Source organism: Gossypium arboreum, chromosome 8 (genome assembly GCF_025698485.1).
Source record: "Gossypium arboreum isolate Shixiya-1 chromosome 8, ASM2569848v2, whole genome shotgun sequence".
NCBI classification, from domain to species: domain Eukaryota; kingdom Viridiplantae; phylum Streptophyta; class Magnoliopsida; order Malvales; family Malvaceae; genus Gossypium; species Gossypium arboreum.
The window spans coordinates 142,233,346-142,254,876 of record NC_069077.1 but is presented as its reverse complement, the minus strand read 5'-3'; the positions used below and the strand labels follow the sequence as shown (position 1 = coordinate 142,254,876).

The 21,531-nt window shown below is 34.5% G+C and overlaps 2 protein-coding genes across 5 annotated transcripts; both read right to left on the bottom strand.

Annotated features, from left to right (window-relative positions):
* Positions 1–384: 384 nt before the first annotated feature.
* Positions 385–12,692, bottom strand: LOC108481916 (lariat debranching enzyme-like). 2 transcript variants are annotated; one of them, XM_017784992.2, is made up of 9 exons: positions 12,617–12,692; positions 11,375–11,492; positions 4,516–9,117; positions 2,840–2,908; positions 2,422–2,605; positions 2,163–2,278; positions 1,838–2,032; positions 1,393–1,504; positions 385–1,035 (listed from the first exon to the last, which is right to left on the bottom strand). In XM_017784992.2, the coding sequence occupies exons 4-8, from the start codon at positions 2,902–2,904 to the stop codon at positions 1,492–1,494; spliced, it is 573 nt and encodes a 190-aa protein (XP_017640481.1). In that variant the 5' UTR covers positions 2,905–2,908; positions 4,516–9,117; positions 11,375–11,492; positions 12,617–12,692; the 3' UTR covers positions 385–1,035; positions 1,393–1,491. The 2 variants fall into 2 exon arrangements, with proteins under 2 accessions (XP_017640481.1, XP_017640475.1); XM_017784986.2 differs by having other exon boundaries at positions 2,840–9,117.
* LOC108481914 (uncharacterized) lies at positions 11,943–21,262 on the bottom strand. 3 transcript variants are annotated; one of them, XM_053018156.1, is made up of 17 exons: positions 21,044–21,262; positions 19,743–19,840; positions 19,283–19,305; positions 18,974–19,128; positions 18,357–18,470; positions 18,217–18,259; positions 17,802–17,884; positions 17,487–17,582; positions 16,955–17,009; positions 15,981–16,080; positions 15,456–15,648; positions 14,337–14,400; positions 14,142–14,252; positions 14,016–14,050; positions 12,985–13,906; positions 12,825–12,879; positions 11,943–12,694 (listed from the first exon to the last, which is right to left on the bottom strand). In XM_053018156.1, exons 2-17 carry the CDS (start codon positions 19,782–19,784, stop codon positions 12,683–12,685), a joined length of 2,103 nt encoding a protein of 700 aa, XP_052874116.1. In that variant the 5' UTR covers positions 19,785–19,840; positions 21,044–21,262; the 3' UTR covers positions 11,943–12,682. The 3 variants fall into 3 exon arrangements, with proteins under 3 accessions (XP_052874116.1, XP_052874115.1, XP_052874117.1); XM_053018155.1 differs by having other exon boundaries at positions 12,470–12,706; XM_053018157.1 differs by lacking the exons at positions 11,943–12,694; positions 12,825–12,879 and having other exon boundaries at positions 13,041–13,356; positions 13,532–13,906.
* Positions 21,263–21,531: the final 269 nt, after the last annotated feature.

The following is a 21,531-nucleotide window of genomic DNA, read 5'->3' as shown; positions in this document are numbered from 1 at the left end:
TTACAACTCAATTTCCCTTCATATAAGACTAAATAACACAGATCAATATAATTCTATCTTTAACCAAAATCAAAGTATTTTCACCACATGCATATATCAATAATCACACAAAACTTCCCATGCAGCTGACATACAGAGATACCATGGTTCTACCTAAAACTTCCAATCAAAATCCATTTGCAAATCATACCCAACAGAACTAGGACAATACCAACTATTTAAAAGAAAATATACCCAATACTTACTGACTAATGCAAGCACCTAGCAGTATGAAAAAGAAAACATATATTCATACACAAATCATGACAATCTCCACCGTATATGATCATGAAACCCAAATCGACAAAAACCTTTGCAATTAGCAAGTCGGTTGAAATTCTCCAATTCTTATCAATATCAACAAGCATCCCAATTAGATTATTATTATTATTATTAGTATTTTAATACTGAAGTACAGACTTTTTGAGAAATCTAAGAAACAGAATATCACAACTCACAACGAATTAAATAGACATGCTATCCAGAAAAACTACCAAATAAACTCTCGGCAGTGTCCATGTACCATATATCTAGATCTAGCTACCATTTTGAAACCAATGGCCATGTCTAAAAATTGCTTATTGAAAAAGAAATAAGTTCATGCCTGAAAAAGGGTGCCATGGCTTGTCCGATGTTCCTGGATGTCGGAATTCAACAAATTACTAAATTTGCAAGAAGCAAGATACAACCCCATGCTATTGTGATTTATCCATTTTGAAGAAAAAAGGAAACAACAAACCCCACAACTTGCATAGGAGCTCTCCTCTGCTGATGAAAGTTGGAAAAGTGTGGGCCATTAAACTAAGCTGCCAACTTCAGAAATCAGTAAAGCCTCATGGAATAGCAAGATATTGCCATCAATCTTTTTGCACTAATAAACCTCTTGGTTGATAGAAAACATTATTGACATTGATGAGGACCTGTTTTCATTGTTCGGTTCTGCATCATCTTCTATTTCATCCTCGTCTTCAATAGGAATGTCTTCACTGTAATCATCTAATGAACCAACAGGAAAAACGATGTCACCTTAAGAAATTTTAATGGATTTAGCTCAATCAACCTATATGAAGGCAAATTTATAGCATTATGTATGATATGCACAGATGCTCAAAACATTAGGCGCATTCTATGTTCTACCTTGATTGAAAGCAAATGATCAATTATCTATCCTATTAAGCTATATGAGAGAGCATCAGCACCATATTAAACACGAGAAGCAAAAGGTATTCCTAGAATCATGTATACTCTAGGTTTGACTGCATCACAACGAAGATTAACTAAAAGCCACCAAGAACTGTATAACGGGACAATGCATCAAAACTGAGTGGGCAAGGTAAATAGAAAACTCTTTACCTTTTCGAGGCAATGAAGCAGGAGTATCCCTGGAGTCTGATGCATTATCAAGAACATAAGGAAGATCTAGCAATTCCAAGAAAGATAACAGTCTGAGGATTATGGGGAGAACCTACACAAGGTGAGAAAATTTTAATAATTAAAAAGGAAATTGACCAAAAACAAATTGCAAAAGTCATGAATATTCTAGTTGCAATTCTAAATAAATAAGAATGCATTTGCTAACCAACAATTAATTGAGCTAAACAAAGATAAAAAATGATGGATAGTGATTTGGAATGACTGTGACAGTAATATCGAGATGCCTAATCATGACAGTGATAAGTGGCATAAATATGCAAACATACATGGTGAGTTTCTTAAATAAAAAAGTTAAAACCATTAATTGAGATACTTTTAGCACCTCAAAGAAGGAAAAGCATCAAAATATCACCATATTATTTACCAGAAAAAAGTAGTGTTTGAAACTGAATGAGAGGGGTTGTGAGGTGGAGCTGTTTGAGAAAATTCACAAGGTTTGGCTCCTCTGTCTTCTATCCTGCTCTTAACCAATTGACGACAATCTTGCATGTCGAGCTGTGTTCTCCTACATATTAGAACAGCAGTTGTCAGCTCACTAGTTCTTGGAGAGTAATAGTACCTGCAAAAATAGAAAATTGCACATTTTTAAATAAAATATTAGTCCACCCAACCCAAAAAAGAAAGGAGGAGCGAGATGAGTGTCATGGTCAAAACAACATGGTCAAAACAAAAATGTCATATATACACACACCCAAAGTCTCCACATCGAAAGGTCAAAGGAAAGACAGAATTTTCCTGCTATTGCCAGCCATTCTTCATCATATTGAACCTCACAAGGTCCTGGATCAGATTCAATAGCAACAATCTAAAAGATCAGAGAAAGACAGAATTCATTTATTAGCTTCCAGCAAAGACCAAAAGCAGAGAAAGACAGAATTCATTTATTAGCTTCCAGCAAAGACCAAAAGAAAGAACCTAAATGAAACGGTCAAAACTTATGATACCTACCTGCAAGAACTTGAGCCCTGGAAGGCATTTATCGAGTGCAAGAAATTTTGTCACTTCACCACCCTCTTCATGTTCAACAAGAGCAGTGAATTTACAGTGCGAGTGAGCTGAAAACCAATATGATGGTTTTGAGTTTTTCAAGCAGCTGAGCAGCAGGCTTGCTTCCAATAGTTCCTTGCTGGATCTAGGAAATATGTTTCAACCAATAAGCAACCAGAAATGGTCAACAAGAGTTCCTTTTCTTCATATGTTCAGCTTTGAAAATGGGGTGACTTACAATTCCCATAAATAATTGTAAATCAAAATCCCCAAGCTAGAACATATGAAGAAAAGGGGGTCACTTACAATTCCCATAAATAATTGGAAGCTTCATGATTTCCACCAGTAAAAATGGTGGGAACTGGGGCAACCTCCTCACCTGAATAGTATATCCAGAATGACTTCCATCTCCCTATATTTTGGAGGCACATTGAGGCTATCCATATCTCTTTCACTCCAAGGGAAAAAATAAATTAAGTTCATATAAAAAAATGAGTATTTGGAAAGTGACAAATTTTCATATAAAAACAGCAAATTGAAGGGAGAAAGTGAGAGTGAGAGAAAGAACGTGGAAATCACCGCAACAAAGGAGGAGGTCGATTTTGATGTTGCGAGTATTTTCGATGTATTTAATGGTCTCGTGGACCTTGTCGAGATCTCCATGCATGCACCATTCGAGATCTCCACGTTGCGAGTATTTTGGACACAATATTATGGTAGGGTTTGAGAAAAACTGAACCTTAGGTTTTTTTCTTAATGACTTTATTCACCATTTTAGCCTTCTAAATTTTTTATATATTTCTTTAACATTTTTGTTACTTCAATTTTTATTCACATTTTGGTACTAAATTATCAATTTTGGTATCTAACCACTAACATCAATCGTTTCCAATAAGGAATGAAACAGTGATTCTCTAAAGGTGAAACCAAAAACCATGACAAAGACACACAGAAAATAGAAGTAAAAAGAAGCATACATATTAAACTAAAAACAGAGATGAAAAGGCAAAGACAAAGGATTTATAAAGCAGGAAAAAAAAATCATAAAAATACCCACTGACATACAAGTAAAAAAGCATCTACCAATAAGCAAATTAAAATTATGTTAATCTACGGATTGAGACTAGAACCTATTCATTTAAAAGATTACAACTCAATTTCCCTTCATGTAAGGCTAGCTAACACAGATGAATATAATTCTATCTTTAACCAAAATCAGAGTATTTTCACCAAATGGATATATCAATAATCACACAAAACTTCCCATTCAGCTGATATACAGAGATACCATGGTCTACCTAAAACTTCCAATCAAAATCCATTTGCAAATCATACCCAACAGAACTCAGACAATCCCAACAATTTTAAAGAAAATATACCCAATACTTACTGACTAATGCAAGCACCTAGCAGTATGAAAAAGAAAAGAAAACATATATGCATACACGAATCATGACAACCTCCACCGTAAATGATCATGAAGCCCAAATCGACAAAAACCTTTGCAATTAGCAAATCGGTTGAAATTCTCCAATTCTTATCAATATCAACAAACATCCCAATTAGATTATTATTATTATTTTAAAACTAAAGTACAGACTTTTGGAGAAAACTAAGAAACAGAATGTCACAACTCACAACAAATTAAAATGACGTGTTATTACCATCCAGAAAAACTACCAAATAAACTCTACATGCGTCACAACTCCCACCGGGTTCCTAGAACTAAAATCAAGCCAACACAGATGCACTAAACAATTTACATACGGATGCTTTTTGTTTAGGCAATTAGTATTTTGCTAAACAAAGATTTAAAAGAAATAGATAATAACACAAAAGCTATAATATTAAACAGAGGGAAACAAACAATCCAAAAATAAAGTACAACAAGTAGTAGACGATAAACAAACAAAAATGAAGAACAAGACCGACATCTATAGATCTGAAAGACGGAACAAAACAGTATTTCTAAAGCTGAAAACCAAAAACCCTAAGAAAAATCCACTGAAATACAAGTAAAAAAGCATGGAGCTGAAACTAAAAAGAGATTGATACCTGAAATGAGTCACCGTTGAAGCAGCGAATTTCAAAAATCACAAGAACCAGAAAAGCCAGAGAAAACTTAGGGTTTTTCACGAAAACTCTCTTCCTACCCTAGCGTGTCTTTTTTTTGGCCTGTGGATACCCAAAGCTAAAAAAGAATGACAGGAAAACGGTGAAAAGAGACCGAGAGTGAGAGAGAATCTTCGAAGAAATGGGGGGCAATGGACTGTATAGATATATTTGAGGATTTAAACTTCGAATGATGGGAAGGAAGCTGGCCCGATCAGAGGTAAGACACTGGAAAGTGTGTGGAGGAAGCGGCAGCGCTATGTTAGAAAGGAGAATAAAGGAGGAAGAGAGAAAAAGAAGAAAAATAGTAAAAAAAAGGGGAAAAGTGGAGAGAATCAAGGGAGAACCGAACGTGAGAGAGATGAATGAAGACAGAGTTTTTATATTATTTATTTTGAAAACGGTTTGAATTTTATTTTATTTTTTGAAAAAATATCGGACTGGATATTAAAATAACTAAATAAATAGTATATACACAAAACTGAATAAAACCCAAACTAAGAGAACAAAATAATAATAAAAGGGCTCATCTAACTAACTAAATGAAGGCCCAAAATCAGCCCAGTACATTGGGTACAACCTAAGCTCAATAACCCAGTAACCAAAACTTAAGCGGTCCACAGCCACAAACACTAAAACGAAAGCCCAAAAACACCAGCCCAACTACAAACCTAAGCCTCAAACCGATGCCCCAAGCCTCAAACCCTTAAACCCCTAAACCGGGATATCCCTGGAATGGGATATCCCTGCAAGGAATAACAACGACAGGTATCCCGGTTCAAACACGTAAAATAATTGAACCGGTTACTAAAACAGCAGAACCGGGCACCAAAAATACTGAAGCGGAACGGGATATAATGCCGATATTCGTGGAATAGTTTATCTCGGAATGGGGTATCCCCCATAGAGAAGTAGAATGAATATTAACTAGAACAAAACACTAGAAAAATCTGCTCCCAGGTAAGCTAACCCAATATCACAGTACTGACTAAAACGTCGTCGTGAGAATATCTAACGTCAAATTCTCTGAAAATATTTAAAAACTCAGTATGATTTCATTAGTTTTCTCTTAAATATAATGTTTTTACTTGTTGAAAAAGGAAAATCAAGAGAATAAAAGGGAAAGAAAAAAGAAAATGTTTCCATTTATTTTCTGCTAATCAGTTAGGGTTTTAGGGTAGATACTTGTATAGTTGATAGAAACATATCTTCACTATAAAATCTCATTACCCACAGAAATAAGAGAAGATAAGCAGAGGTCTGAAACTAAAAAAGACGTGAAAAGAAAAATCGGAACCACAAAACTTAGGGTTTCTCTTTCACGAAAACTCTCTTCCTACTCTAGCGTGTCTTTTTTTGGCCTGTGGATACCCAAAGCTAAAAAAGAATGGCAGGAAAACGTTGAAAAGAGACCGAGAGTGAGAGAGAATCTTCGAAGAAATGGGGGGCAATGGACTGTATAGATATATTTGAGGATTTAAATTTCGAATGATGGGAAGGAAGCTGGCCTGATCGGAGGTAAGACGCTGGAAAGTGTGTGGAGGAAGCGGCAGCGCTTTGTTAGAAAGGAGAAGAATAAAGGAGGAAGAGAGAAAAAGAAGAAAAATAGTAGAAAAAAGGGGAAAAGAGGAGAGAATCAAGGGAGAACCGAACGTGAGAGAGATGAATGAAGAAATAGTTTTTATATTATTTATTTTAAAAACGGTTTGAATTTTATTTTATTTTTTGAAAAAAAATATCGTACTGGACATTAAAATAACTAAATAAATAGTATATACACAAAACTGAATAAAACCCAAATTAAGAGAACAAAATAATAGTAGAAGGGCCCATATAACTAACTAAATGAAGGCCCAAAACCAGTCCAGTACATTGGTTACAACCTGAGCTCAATAACCCAGTAACCAAAATTTAAGCAGTCCACAGCCCCAAACACTAAAATAAAAGGCCGAAAACACCAGCTCAACCGTAAACCTTAAGCCTCAAACCGAAGCCCCAAGCCTAAAACCCTTAGACCCCAAACCGGGATATCCGTAGAGTAAGATATCCCCAACTGGGATATCACAGGAACGGGATATCACTTGCAGGAATAATTACATGTATCCCTGCTCAAACAAGTAAAAAATCTGAGCCGGTTACTAAAACAACTGAACCGGGCAAAAAACAACTGAACCGGAACAGGATATATTGGGGATATTCTTGAAGTAATTTGTCCCGGAATGGGATATCCCCAGGCAAAATAAGAATGAATATTAACTACAACAAAACACTAGAAAAATCTGCTCCCACGCAAGCTAACCCAATATCACAGTACTTACTAAAACCTCGTCGTGAGAATATCTAATCTCAAATTCTCTGAAAATATTTAAAAACTCAGTATGATTTAATTAGTTTTAAGGGAAAATCAAGAGAATAATAGGGAAAGAAACAAGAAAATGTTTCCATTTATTTTCTGCTAATCAGTTAGGGTTTTAGGGTAGATACTTGTATAGTTGATAGAAACATATCTTCACTATAAAATCTCATAAATAGGACTGAAAGATTTGTAAGAAAATGTCCTTAAATACAGAGGGAGACAAACAATCGAAAAAAAATAGAACACACACCAAGCGATAAACTATCAAAAAAAATGAGGACATCTCAAGATTTAAAAAGACGAATATAAGCAGTGTTTCATAAGGCTGAACACAAAACGAATAACAAAAACACACTGAAAAAACTAAAAAAGAAGCATAAATCTGAAAACTAAAACAGAGATGAAAACCACAATACCCACAGAAATAAGAGAAGATAAGCATAGGTCTGAAACTAAAAAAGACGTCAAAAGAAAAAGTTAGTCGAAGTGAAAATCATACCTTAAATTACAATCCAATGAAAGGTGGGATTTCAATAGCCTGCTGTAGCAAGTGTTTTTTTTGGCACGTGGTTACACAAAAGCTAAAAAAAAAAAAAATCAGGAAAAAAATGGAATGAGACCCAGATAGAATCTGGGTATTAAAGAAAGGGAGGAAGAGAAAATAAATAAATAAAAACAAAAGAAAAAGAAAAAGATAGTAGCAGAAAGAAAAGGAAAGATAAAGCCAAACTGGAAGGTATATCCATCTGCAATAGCACAAGGAGTTAGATATAGTTCCCTGGTAAAAACACATTAGCATGTCCTTTCAAATTTGCACATGATGCATTGGTAGAGAAACCTACATATCGAATAAAGAACTGAAAACATACCACTGAAAGAAATGAATGGCTGACTCAAACGTGAAAATAAGATTGAAGATAATTTCAATAGACATACAAAAATATTGCTAAATTCCTGTTGCAAAAGAGCAGAGCATGAAGATCATAGATGCAGGTGATTATCAGCTTCACATTTCAAGCGATCTTATTCGGGTTTGCCTAAATCAGTTGTCCGTCAAAAGAAATTTAGGACCCTTACTGCTGGGATAACACTTACCGACAGCAGAAATTGTAGAGAGAGATTGTAGAAATTCACTTCAGATTGTAGAGAGAGATACCTTGGGTTAATATGAATGGCCGACGTCCTAAAAAGAGAAACCTTTTGGAGAAAATATTGTTACTAAACAGACCTGGTAATATTGTACACGACACAAGAAAAATAGCTAAAATACAGTATTACACAAGCACAAAAACATATCAAAATCAATATAACACCAATCATTTTAAAATGTCAAAACTTATAATAAATACATGACACCTTAAACATGATTATGACATAGAAAACAAATGAACAAGCCTTGGATACACAAATTGCAAATTCTAACACTAAATTATTTCATCGGACATCTTTGAGCCTTATGTTTGTTTCATTACACACCTTACAAGTGTTTTAGTGATTGCAATAAGTTGATGGATTGAAATAACTTGGTGATGAGCTTTTTAATTCTAGACTCAGTGACATAATTTCTGTTCATTGGGAAGGTCATCTATTTTGACTCAAGGAAGGAGGGGTATATGCAATTTAACTCTAAAGACAATTTCTTCCAACAAGGATGAATAATGGATATTGCTTTAAGGTTTTATTAGGGTTTTTCATTGTACGGATATATTTAGAAGCTCAATTTATCTCATGGATTTATGGCCTATACCTATCAATACTTGCATATCAAGTTTTAAGGTTTTCCTCAGCATTGATGTTCTTTCAGTTCCCCACCTTCTTATAACCACTAAGACTCTCTTAGTCTTTACCACCAGAATTTCTCGATACAATTTCCATTTAATTTCACTCCTATTTTCCTTCTCTTTCTTTTCCTCATACAGCATCAAGAGTGAGCAAAACGCAAAAGGCAAATCAAATTGACAAAACTTGAGCAGCATTCTTTTAACAATACTCCGTACTTTTTTTCCAAATTAATACCCAGCCATAATTGTAGTTTCCTCTATGATAGAGGGCATATATCTTTACTGCTCAGTTAGTCATGAGGACAAAAAAAATTGTACCTTAGACAAACCAGTTAGGCCATCCTTTAATTTTGGAATAATCAAAATGTGCGTAGGAGCCTGGGGAGATATGTCCCTAAAAGCTAAGACCTACAAACAAAAAAAAGGCAAACAAACATAATGTTAGCGCAAATGAATGTCGAATAAACTTAAACCTAGCAGAAAAGAATTAACATATTAACCTAAAGAAACAGCAAGAATATATTCGTGTGAACCTGCCCCCAAACAGATAAATAAAAGGTGAATGCATGATTCACACAGAAAACAATAACATAAATTAACATTCGCAAATAGAAATCAAACTAAGAGGTTAAAAAGCTAAAACTTTCAACCTCAGATTATAGTTTTGCAAACAAAAACTATAATCATAGCTGAAGATTTTCATGCTTCACGTTTGATATTTTGTTATCACTTTTCAGTTAATGTTGATCAAATATCAGATATCAGCTAGTGTTAACAGAAAGGACAACACATTATCTTCGATTGTCACCTATTTAACTGCTCAACATGCCAAAAGCCCAAGCCCGCCTGACTAGAAGCTACAGAGAAATGAAAGGGCCTAACCCCGAGCCTAACGCAAAACTAAAGGCTATTTCTTGGCAAATTAACATGAGAAATCATTGATCCATATTTGGAGATCAACCAAATCCAATCCAACCAAATTAACTAGAAAAAATTAAAAATCCTAACTCAAAACTGACACAAAAGTCTATCAAAGATTATTCAAACTCAAGGAAACTTTCCAATTGCTACATAATTGTAAGCAACAGACTAAAATGAAAAAGAAAGTTACAAAAATATGAACAAATGAAAGAAGATAAGATTCACTTGATAGTTCCAAATTAAGTAGTTCCTGAAGAGTCCAAGACTTAGTCCGATAACAAACTGTTGATGACCTTCTCATCCAGGTCTATATCGAATTAATCACAATTCTATAAAAATATTTGTAAAATTTACCAAAGAGCTGAAGTTATGTTCTAGCATCTCCAAGTTTCATCTAAAAATAATCAATGAAATACTATGCAGAGACCAAAATATTGATTATATGTTTTAACTTATAAAATGGATAAGACAAAAAATGTATTCATTGAATACTAAGATGCTAAAATAATTCATACCATCATTTATCATCAATAATAACATTTGAAGAAAAGAACAATTAAGGCCATATTTCTTTTGTTACCAATAAAATATCTTTTACTAGAAAGTCATTTATCTCTTCACTTAAAAAGGGAGAAAAAAAGAAAAATGAAGATACCAAAAAGGTGCTAAGTACATGTGTCAGAAAGATGAAATGAAGCAGGAAAACGGTCGTTGTAAAGAGCAGAGATGTATCACATTACAGAAGAGAAGATGCATAAAACGTTTGAGAAAGGAGAGACAAATTGAGAAGGTTGGTCGGAATTAAAAATATACAAAGTGTTTGCCTAATAAAATAAAAAGGCTTATTGTAAAATCTTTACCAGAAGTGATAGCCTTAAAGCTTTCAGCCAATGGAAGCAAAATTCAAACCTATTTAAAATTTTCTTCAGTGCAACAGTGAGTACTGATATTTCTTTGTTAAGAAAGAAATAAAATAATACGGATTTTTCATTAAGGCTGCAATAAACAGCAAAAATCACATACATCAACTTCAAAACATCATACCAAACAATCCCCTAGCTGCTAATCCACACAACCTCGACAGCTTCAATACAATTTCCTACAATATCTTTACCTGATTCAAACCACCTAATCAAGCATTGTTACATACAATATCTCTACCTGATTCAGCTCACCTAATCAAACTTTGTACATTAGATCTCTAATTTTAGTTGTGCATCTGCGGACATATTCCTGATTTTGCTAATGCCAACAACATTTTGATTAACACACAAACGACAACAAATTAATTTGCACGTATGAGAATGACATTTCATGAAACTAAGCTCTGAGTAGTGATTATCTCCACAAAACTCATCATGAAACAAAATATCAAGCATGCAAATGTAAAACATGTTTCTTTGCCCTGGCTTGAAAATCATAAAGGCCCTCACTTGGTTGGATAAAACCAAAAGCATTTGTTTTTAGAAGAAATGGTAGCTGTTAAAAGTCTTTATGAAGGCTCTTAAAAAAATGTTACTAGATGTCGAAGCTCGTAATATAAGCACATATGAAAAGGAAACATGAATAAGATTCAAATGTTGAAGCAGACTATTCACTAGGAAAACAAAACATTAAAAGACGACTATCCTATCAGATCTTCTGAAAAACTTCAAATAAGCATATATCTAAAGATAAACATCAAACACAACTTTCGATTTTTTAGATCACCAGAAAACTTTCAGTTAATGAACAGAGCACTTACCAAATCTTCCCAGGTGATTCTGGCTTGACATTGGGGGTCACTGCATTGTCAGTGGACTCTGGCTTTACACTAGTTGTTACAGCACTATTGATGGACCCTCAATTCACACTGTGGGCTCCTGCATTATTCACAAGCTTGCATTAGTTTTTAAATTTGGCCATTCTCGAACAACAGAGCAAAGGCCAACGTCAGCTAGAAAACATAGGTAAAACCCCTAAGCTCTGTTATTTTCTGTTGACCTGAACTTGAGTGGAAATACACATTGGTTAAATTCGCAGTAGGTTTCCAATGACATAAATTTGTTCACGTTAAGTTGATAATAAACAAAACTATTATACAATTGTTAAATTTTTATGATTTTTAATTTTTTTACATAATTATAATTTTAAAATTGTTTTTTAATTTCAAATAATAAATAGTAAATTTTCAGAATTTTCAAGATTTTTTATACTTAAAATTTTTAATATTTTAAATTTATTACTAAAAATATTATTGAAGTACCAAATGGAATGTATTAGCTATAATTCAGAGATGAAATTTTATATTTAACCTTAAATTAATGCGGCTATTAATAAACAAAGTGACCAAAACCTTATATTTCAATGGCAAAAAAATTATCACCAAAGTTCAATGACCATTTTAGTTATCTCAGACCCTTTAGTATGTTGAAATTATAATTTAAAATATAAATACACACAATAGAACCGGTGGACCAAAGCTGCAATTATTATGCTAATAACACCGGGGGAAATGGGGTTTCCAATTTCATGTCAATGGTTCAAAACTTAATTGACTTGGGGTCTTTTCCCGGGTTCTCTGGACATCGAAATTGGTGAAATCTTTCCAAGGTTGGATTAGCTCCAGGTGGGGCAAGGCAACCGCCCTTCCACAGGATCAGCCCATCATTATCAGAGAAATGAAACATTACACATTGACAGATGGAGTAGTTGCTGGGATTAGCAATAGCAATTGCAAAAGAGCTTAGTTCAATTCTAGGCAGTTAACAAAAAAAAAAAAAAAAAAAAGAGTCGCCACCATTTTCTGCTACTTAAAAGTGTATCGATTAGAGAAAACCAGAAAACCTAGAATCCCCTGTTACCCAATCTCCAACTCTATTTATATTTTTTCAACTTCTTGATGACGATAAAAATGTCCAAGGCAAGGCATAATCAAATGTTCCATTTCCCTTCCTTGCAACTTTCTCTAGCTAAACAAATTGAACAACATAGCTATTTTTCCTACCTGCTTAGATTATCCCCACCTTACTCTCCTCTATTTATAGCTTTTCCCTCCTCAACCCTGGACCTTTCATTTCTGTTCCTGCATTGAGCTCTGATTCAAACGTTATACATGAATCCAGAACATCAAGCAAATATCTAATGGCAGTTCAAACTTTAATATGCATATATGTATATATATTAAAAAAACCGTATGCTAAAATAAGATATACCTTCTGTTCTGTCCCGCTTTGACAAGGAAGTGGAATTTCTACATCACACTCATATCTAGTAGCAATGAAAAGCCTTATCTCAGCATCTTCCTTGACAGAGGGCAAGGAAAAAAGAGTGATGGCAAATTGGAAAGATGAAATCTGAGTAGGTTATAGTTACCCTTTGCTCTCTCCTTTCTCATGGATCTTAACAGATGGTGATGTTTTCACACCAAGGCTTCCCTTTGTTTCTAGAGTTTCATCTTTTGCTTCCTTGAATTCATCCTCCTTGTTATTGGGATTTGAACCACCCATTACTATGGGCTCCTTTGAAAGGAATAAATCATTTCCAAAGCAATTTTCCATTTCAAATTCTAACTGTTCGCAATTGGTTGGTGGGGACCTTGATTTTCTTTTATCATCTCCATTAACTCGTCCTCGTACTGATAAATCAAGAAATCCAATCTCTCTATGTTGATCAGCATCAAACAAATCCAAAGGAACACCTTGTCTTCCTGAATCTGGAGATAGGACATGCTTGATTGATCCAGCCCTGATATTTGAGAATACAGGAGAATCAAAAGAGTTTGTTTGATTCAATGGTTGGCAAAAAGCAAACTTCTCAGATGTGAAACAGCTAAAAGGCAAACAGTGAATAGATTCACTGTGCTTAGGTGCATTAAAGCAAGATTTGACATCAAGATTCAGTTCAGGAACAGGAAAGGCACCAATAGGATCTTCAGCCCACAGCTGGGATCCTACAGATGGAAGGTTTGCCTGTGAGGTGCAATGGGAAGAACTGAAACCCAAATCTATATCAACTGCATTGCATCCTTCCTCAAGCAACCATTTCTGAGATAGTTCTATTCCCGCTTGGAGACAATAGCTTGCACGCTTGGTTGCTTTTGACTTGTGCGGAACTGGAGTCCTCATATATTTGCCAGATGGTTGCCCAAGATTATCTCTGTCTTCGCAACGTGTTTCCTTGCCAAAATCATTGTCCAAATCATACTTCATTCTGGTCCTACCAAATGTACTACATATTCTTCTGCTCTGCCTAGGCATTAGATTTGGAGGTGAACTGTCTATCGTTTCACCCCTAACTGCAATTAAATATTTTAAATGCTTGCTTAGTTTCACAAGAGGAGCTTTTCATTAAAGACTACAAAATGACAATGAATTGTCAAAGCAATTTATGAAATCAAACGTAACCTGCACTAGAAGAGCATGATTCTTCACTGCTAAAGCTTTGAGGGAGGGAGAGAGAGAGGAAATATGTAAGTTAAAGTAGTACCTTCCAACCAAATCACCTTACAACAAAAAGTAGCTACAATTTACCTCAGCAAGCTCATGCTATCCTTTGAATCTTCAGTCTCAATAAAAGGCCAACCTGGTTGGGCTGGGAAATCTCTTATATCATAATCCGTTTGAATTGGGTTATACCTGCCACTATATCAAAGCAACCGTTCTATTTAGAAAATTAAATAACAAGAAGGCCAATTTCCCAAGTACCTTTGGAGGGAAATTTCATACCTTTCCCAAATTAAAGTTGTCAAATCATGACCAACTTTAGATGATAAATGCTTTGGAGAAGGATCTGATTGTGGAAAAAGAGCAAGAATTAGAGGTGGATGGAAAACATTCTTAATCACAATTCTAATCATAGATGCATCAAGTAAAGAATAATAACATGAAAGAAATACGGCAACCACACTTTCACATTTAACTCCTCCTTCTTGGAGGTAAATTGAGCCAACAATCATCCCAAGAATCTGGAGATTTCCCCCACAGAAAATTCTCAGTCAGTGAAATAGCGCACTCCAAATTCTTAAAAGACAAAGGGATGACGCCATATCATAATTTGTGTTCAAAGTTAGCATATGCAGCAAAAAACCAATAACAAAGCAATAATTATAAACTAATTTGTCCTGTTAATATTAAATAAAAAGTGTTGAGTTAAACTATTCCATAAATTGAATGAGAAATAGCACCTAAACTATTCAAATTTGTTGCTTTGACACCCCTGCATAGATGTAATGAATTCATCAAAAAGAAAAGGTATACTCCTATCTCTCAGAACAAGGAAATGTTCACTGTTGATTGCTAACCTTTTCCTCAGCATTTGATGCCCTTCAAAAGCATTATCTGGCATCTCACCATTTTCATAATCCAAAAAATCTCCAGAATTACCATCTATTTTGTGTGGCCAGTATTTCCAAGAAATGTCATCTTCCCTTTCATGGGGAAAGCCATCATCTTGGTAGCTAACTTTAGCCGACAAACATAAAAGAAAAAAAGAAAAAGAAAAAGAAAATGACATGTTGCACCAGAGAAGCCTTCCACAGTATAATAATATCTAAATATGAGAAAAGCTTTGTGAAAAAAAGAACTAGTTCAAAATAGTACTTATTGACATAGAGAACAAGAATGATAGTCTGCCGCAAGAGATATTCCCATTATTATGATTAAGTCACAGACTTGATGAAGGAGATGGATATGACTAACATAAAATCTATGTTTGAAACAATAAGTGAAGATAGGCAAAAGAATTTCTGAATATCTTAATCACAAGTTGGTGCAATGTGTAAAATGAACAATAAGAATTGTGATTCATGAACAAAACAACCAACACTGACTAAAGCTGAGACTCACCATCCCATATATCTTCCCTTCCTATATTGTAGGAAATGTCAGTGTCACTAAAAAAGCACTTGCTATTTCTGTAATGGCTGTCAAGTTGCATGTCGTCAGAGAAAGTGGAGAGGTTTGGCTTCCAATTGCCATGTGAATCAGTTATATCGACTGAGAACTGCGAATGACTGCCACCAAGTGGAACATCCATGTCCTGCATCATAGCATCCTGCATTTAGCACATGATAATAATAATCCTTCTCTACCAAATTTAAGATAAGAAACTTGAGTTTAATTTTCAGGAGAATATAATACATTCAATTTGCAAAAAGAAGCAAATGAAGAAAAAGTGAGCATTTCATTTGATAGTCCGATCCCATCATTTAAGGTTAAACAACATTAAGATGCACAATCACAAACATGATATTCTTGGGAGGCTAATGTTGTAAAAGAAAAGAGATTTAATGTGAAGGTTATTTTTCAAGGAAAAGATTAATTTAGAGCAAACATAGAAATAAGAAACTGAGTATCAATTTGTTCTCTCACCACTTCTAGTTCAATATCATTGAGCACAAAGTTAGAACCCCTCAATGAGTTTAGTTGCCTTGAAAAGTTCCACGGTAATGAGCAATCATCAGAAGAGATTCTACAATAGCAGAAAGTTAAGATCTGTTTAGATAAAATTTTACCACTCCTTAATTCTATAACTTTTAGTTTACCAGGAAATACATCATATAAACTTTGTTCAAACAAACAATTAGCACTCAGCTGCTGAAGAATGTGTCAGTCTCATAGAATCTAAAATATATAAGTTGTGTGATAGACAGAAGTAAGTTGAACATAGTCCATAAGAAGATACAAAAGAATAGAAGATATTAATAAATGAGAACTGAAGACTACAAATCTCTCAGTAGCTTTCACTCTTGAGCAGTTGTACAAAAACTTCGAACTGTTTGGCTTCATGCCATGAAAAGAACTTAACTATTTACCACTTAGAGGGCCAAATGAAGTAAAGGAATCTTCCTGGGAGGTTTATCAATGACGCCTTTTCAGGGAAAAAAAATTTGTAAGAATGATAGAAGGATATTCTCAGGCACACCTTAAATACATCCTACACCAGTTAAATGTGTCATATCAGTTATATAAGTAATATTGCACTTTACCAGTCCATACCTCAACAAACAATTAACTTTGAAGTGCAACCAGATTTTCTTACACATCATATCACACCTATCAAAAAGAATTCCAGGTTGGTGATAAACATATTTATTTTCTTTGGAAATCTCATATTCCCTTCTTTTATGATGTAGGTAAACCACAAATTTGAATTTAGAGAAACAATTAATTGCTGCTTGCAAATAGAAGTACCATTTTAAACGGAAAATAGATTCATGAAGTATGCAGCTCATGGAAACAACATGACACAGAAAGTAGTCTAGGAAACTAAAACTAACTGGTATTAGAACAACCATCTAGCGAGTGAATAGGGAATATGAGAGATCTTGCAGATTATCCATTACCTGCCCTCTTGCTTTGGTGAGTGCAATGGAGTCTTTGGTCTGATCTTACCTAAACCTGATAAACCAGAATAAATTTGGGTAATACCATGTTATTAGGATGTTGAAATTTGAAAACCAATATCACTGCATCAGTATCATGATAACATAGAAAACAAGTAATTAATCAAAGTTGAGACACCTTCTTTAGTGATGCACTAGCAGGTTAATTAGAGCCTAAATGAGTAAGGATAACTGTAATTCCTACTCTACACGCTAGCCACTTTCTTTGTTACTATTCTATTTAGAAGTTATCCACTTATCTTCTGGCGATTCCTACAGTGTCCAATTTTTGGCTTACTGTGGTTCTTTTATTTATATTTATAGGCAATCGTAAAATTAACTCTTCGTTTCAAACAACAATAAATTTCAAATAAAAAGAGGAAACTTCATGAAAAACAGTTGTTTATGTAAGTTTGCTTATAGTTCCTTTGGAAAATCGACTTCTGCATGACCTACTGCCTTAATGACTCCCTCCATTGTTAATGTATCATACCTTTAACTGAAAATGCAACATGAGCTTCATGAACCAGACTTCTTTCTGAACCCACCTCTGATTCATCATTAATAAGCATGTCGAAAACAGATAATTCTGGAAAAGTAAACGATGGAAAGAAAATTTGAAGAGAACTATATATTTAGTTAACAACATCAAGAAAAAAGAATCCTAATAGTATGCCGGAGTTACATATTGCAATAAGAAAATAATATACTTTTTTGGCTAGCTACAATCCTGTCAGGACATTTGGAAATTGTAAACCAAATTGGTTGAGATCTTGTATATAACCAATAGTCCAACATTACAACTTACGATTCTCAGCAGATGCATTCCAGAGATCCAAACTATCATTGGAAGCATTTAAATCATGATTATCATGATCGCTAAATGAAATCCTGCGCAGCAAAACAAGCATTAGCTTTTCACACTGTCAGCAAGCGTTCTTGATGATTTGAGAGAGTAGTCTTCATTTTAGTCAATGTACAATTATTATCTCAAAATATTACATTGCTTAAGCTTTCTTTATTTTTTTGGTAAAAGCAGATGCAATAGTAATTGAACATTAACATCAAGTTGTTAATATAAATAATTGTAGCTATGTTTAAATTTTTGCAGGTTTCTCTGACTAGCACCACCTAAATCAAAAGAGATTTGATGTTTATGTGTAATAGAGGATATTTTTAGTCACATAAATATGATTTCAGCGCGACATAAAGTATTGACCTACTTTGGGCATTGTAACTCTCCTTGATAGCTTGCTGGTGGAGCACCTGCACCAGCAAATGGCATTTTGCACTGAAAACCCATGGATTCCAGAGAAGTTACATCCTAGTTCACAAAGTTATGCACAGAGATATTAACCGATACCTGCTTCCTTGATTTTAACAGAATAAGAAGGGGGTACTGAACTTGTAATGATCTTTGCTGGATCCTCTGGCATTTGATACTTAATTGTCGAAGGACCAGACTTACAATGACTTCCTACTTAGTTAAAAACAAAGAATACAAGGGAGAAAAACCAAGGCTGGTCAAAATTTGAACAACAGCATAAAATGAAACACGCCATCCATGTATCAAAAAGTAGTGATCTCTAGTGAGGCACTTCCTATGACTAGCATATAGTGGCTCTTATACATATGTCTATGAATATTGAGATAGATATAGTTCCCTGGTAAAAACACATTAGCATGTCCTTTCAAATTTGCACATGATGCATTAGTAGAGAAACCTACATATCGAATAAAGCACTGAAAACATACCACTGAAAGAAATGAACGGGTGACTCAGACATGAAAATAAGATTGAATATAACTTCAAGAGACATACAAAAATATTGCTAAATTCCTGCTGCAAAAGAGCAGAGCATGGAGGTCATAGCTGCAGGTGATTATCAGCTTCACATTTCAAGCGATCTTATTTGGGTTGCCTAAATCAGTTGTCCGGCAAAAGAAATTTAGGACACTTACTGCTGGGGTAACACTTACCGACAGCAGAAAAAGTTGAGAGGTTTAGCAAGCTGAGGATATCCAGAGATCGACATTCCTTTTGATGTCGTCCAGCTATGCTAGTTTCATCAGCATGGCCCTCATAACCTGTTGTCTTTTCTTGTTGTTTCCTTTGTTCAAAGTATTGCCTTTGCCTTGACAATAGCAAGAAAAAGGAAAGCATCAAGTAGGAAATAATTTCCACAAAAGTAGGTGGCAGTTTATTGGATTTTATGTTACAGTGCTTGACAGGTAGGAAAATGATTGATGAGTAACAAATAAAAGTAAAAATAGAATAAGGTTGTGTACCTGTTGTGTGTAGATTTCCTTGACTGAGATTGTGGAGAGACAGGACAGCATGCACAAAAGTATTTGTATTATTTGAAGATACCCAATGGCAGTTGAAAATGAGATTGCCATAGTCATAGTCATAGTAATACTCTAAAAGTAGCGGTGTAGTTTGTTTATCACTATGTGATAATACAAATGTGGCAGAATATAATATTATATATAATTGAATAAAGCAGGAAAGTAGTAGTGAAATGTTGGGGAGAGAGGTGTGGGAGTAGAAATTAACTTATAGCAAGAAGTGAGCTTGGTTGGGTTGGGATGAAATGGTGGCACGTAAACTAGAAGTTCATGTAAATAGTTATAAAAGTACTAACCTAGGGAGCAAAATTATGAAGAGTGTAGCAAGCAACAAGTAAAAACCTCTGAGTGAATGAGTGAGTCTAGTCAAAAAGTGAAATTCAGATTAGGTAACGCTTACAATCGTGACTTTCCGTCTCGATCCCCCCATCCACTGCAGCATTATTTGCACCCTCTCTACAAATACTTGAAAATCTTGAATACAACGCAACAGAATACCTGAGATCCAGAGAGAGCAAATAAGCCTACAATTTTGATTAAGCTCTAAAAACCTAAGATAGGTTTTCAGTCAAATTAATGAAGGAATGCAAACATTGAGACTTGAGAGTAAGACATGACTTATTGATCTAGAAAGAGCAGGAGACATAATCCGTTGTTAGTACAGAGAGAAAAGAACATTAATAAACTTTGGTATGTATAAATCAATCAATTGTGTTCAATGTTAAAATGAAGGATCTTATTATTCTTACCAGATATGATAGTGTTAGCAATAATGATAGTGGTAGTAAATGAGAAATTGGCTGTCAGTTAGTTTGAAAATCTGGCAACTCTAAGTGGCAGTAACAGAGTCAGAGATTGTGGAAAGGAAGAGAATGAAATCCATCCAACACAAGGCAAGGCAGCTGAGCTGAGGAAATCAAATGTGATGGATTGGAACTGGCAGTATGAATGGTCCAAAAGCTTTTTACTCAATTCAAATGCCGAATGAGTGAGTTATAGGGGTGAGCGAGTCGGTTATTTGTATGTAACTGACTTAACCGACATTAACCTAAGATATCCAACCGGCCTTGGAGTGCCATATCCAACCTAACTGAACCGACTTAACTTCTGTTGGTTCGGTCAGTTAACCAACTTTTTTTCAGGATATGACATTTATTTTACTGTACAATGTGAATTTTTATAGCAAATAAAAATTAGCTACTGGGAACTGAATATTTGGATATAAATTTTTAATTACAATACAATTACCAAGTTTATTGCTCTAACATTTATGTCAAAAATGAAATGCTGGAAATTTTTGAGGAAAAATTCGCCCAGGCACTCAATAACAAGTAGAGGACGCCAAGAACTGAAGGACCATAACAGCACAAATAGGAAGTTGTATGTATATATAGCATCATCTGTGTCCGCAAATGGCTGAAATGGTTGCAATTAGATGATTTTAGAAATTAGAATAAATCAAATTTCATAAACAGAGTATGAACTAGTGACGAGTTTTAATAAGAAAGAGTAACAACAAATTGAAGAAAAGTAATTAAACATAAGTTAAGAAAAAAAACAGAGAAGTACTCCATGAAAGCTTTGAAAACTTTTTTAAAAAAGGTTACCAACAAAAATTAAGTGGTAATCAATCACAAAGAACGCAAATAACAATCAATAACCACAAAAGTCAATGAGCTTCAATCCTAAATCAAGAAATACCTTAGTGAATCTGAAAGAGGGAGGTCGAATGGTGAGGAGGAGGTGCCGCGGCTTGTAGAATGAGGGAGGCTATACGGTGTGAGTCAGTGCGATGAACAACGGTTGGGCGGTTGGGGAGAACTAACAGAGGCGTCACCGCTTGAGATGAAAATGGAAAAAAAATGCTGTTGAAACTGTCATTTTGGGTGGGGTGGGGACTTATATTTTCTTTTGGATTATATTATGTGTTATATATTCTTTATTTGGACCATGATTCATGATTTATTGTTATATCTATTTAATTTAGTTTAAAGTTGTTGGGTTTAGGTTTTAAATTTAGGGTTAAATCTATTTAATTTGTTGGCTTCCTGTATTAAATATAAATATTTGGGCTTGACCTATTATTGGGTTGGGTTAAATATAAAATATAAATGTATTTAAAATGTTTTTTTAACTATTAAGTCAATCGGTTGGATTAAAGATTTAAATAATTGATAACCAATCTCTCA

What these genes read in the sequence shown, in the direction of transcription:
- LOC108481916 (XM_017784986.2), bottom strand. Translation starts at nt 3,123, where the DNA reads ATGGAGATCTCGACAAGGTCCACGAGACCATTAAATACATCGAAAATA. An exon ending in ATTCTGGATATACTATTCAG is followed by an intron (nt 2,606 to 2,839) that starts GTGAGGAGGTTG and finishes CATATTTCCTAG; the next exon opens with ATCCAGCAAGGAACTATTGG. An exon ending in CAGGGCTCAAGTTCTTGCAG is followed by an intron (nt 2,279 to 2,421) that starts GTAGGTATCATA and finishes CTGATCTTTTAG; the next exon opens with ATTGTTGCTATTGAATCTGA.
- LOC108481914 (XM_053018155.1), bottom strand. Translation starts at nt 19,784, where the DNA reads ATGCTGCAGTGGATGGGGGGATCGAGACGGAAAGTCACGATT. An exon ending in CGAGACGGAAAGTCACGATT is followed by an intron (nt 19,306 to 19,742) that starts GTAAGCGTTACC and finishes CCACAATCTCAG; the next exon opens with TCAAGGAAATCTACACACAA. An exon ending in AAAGCGGGACAGAACAGAAG is followed by an intron (nt 12,707 to 12,824) that starts GTATATCTTATT and finishes CGTTTGAATCAG; the next exon opens with AGCTCAATGCAGGAACAGAA.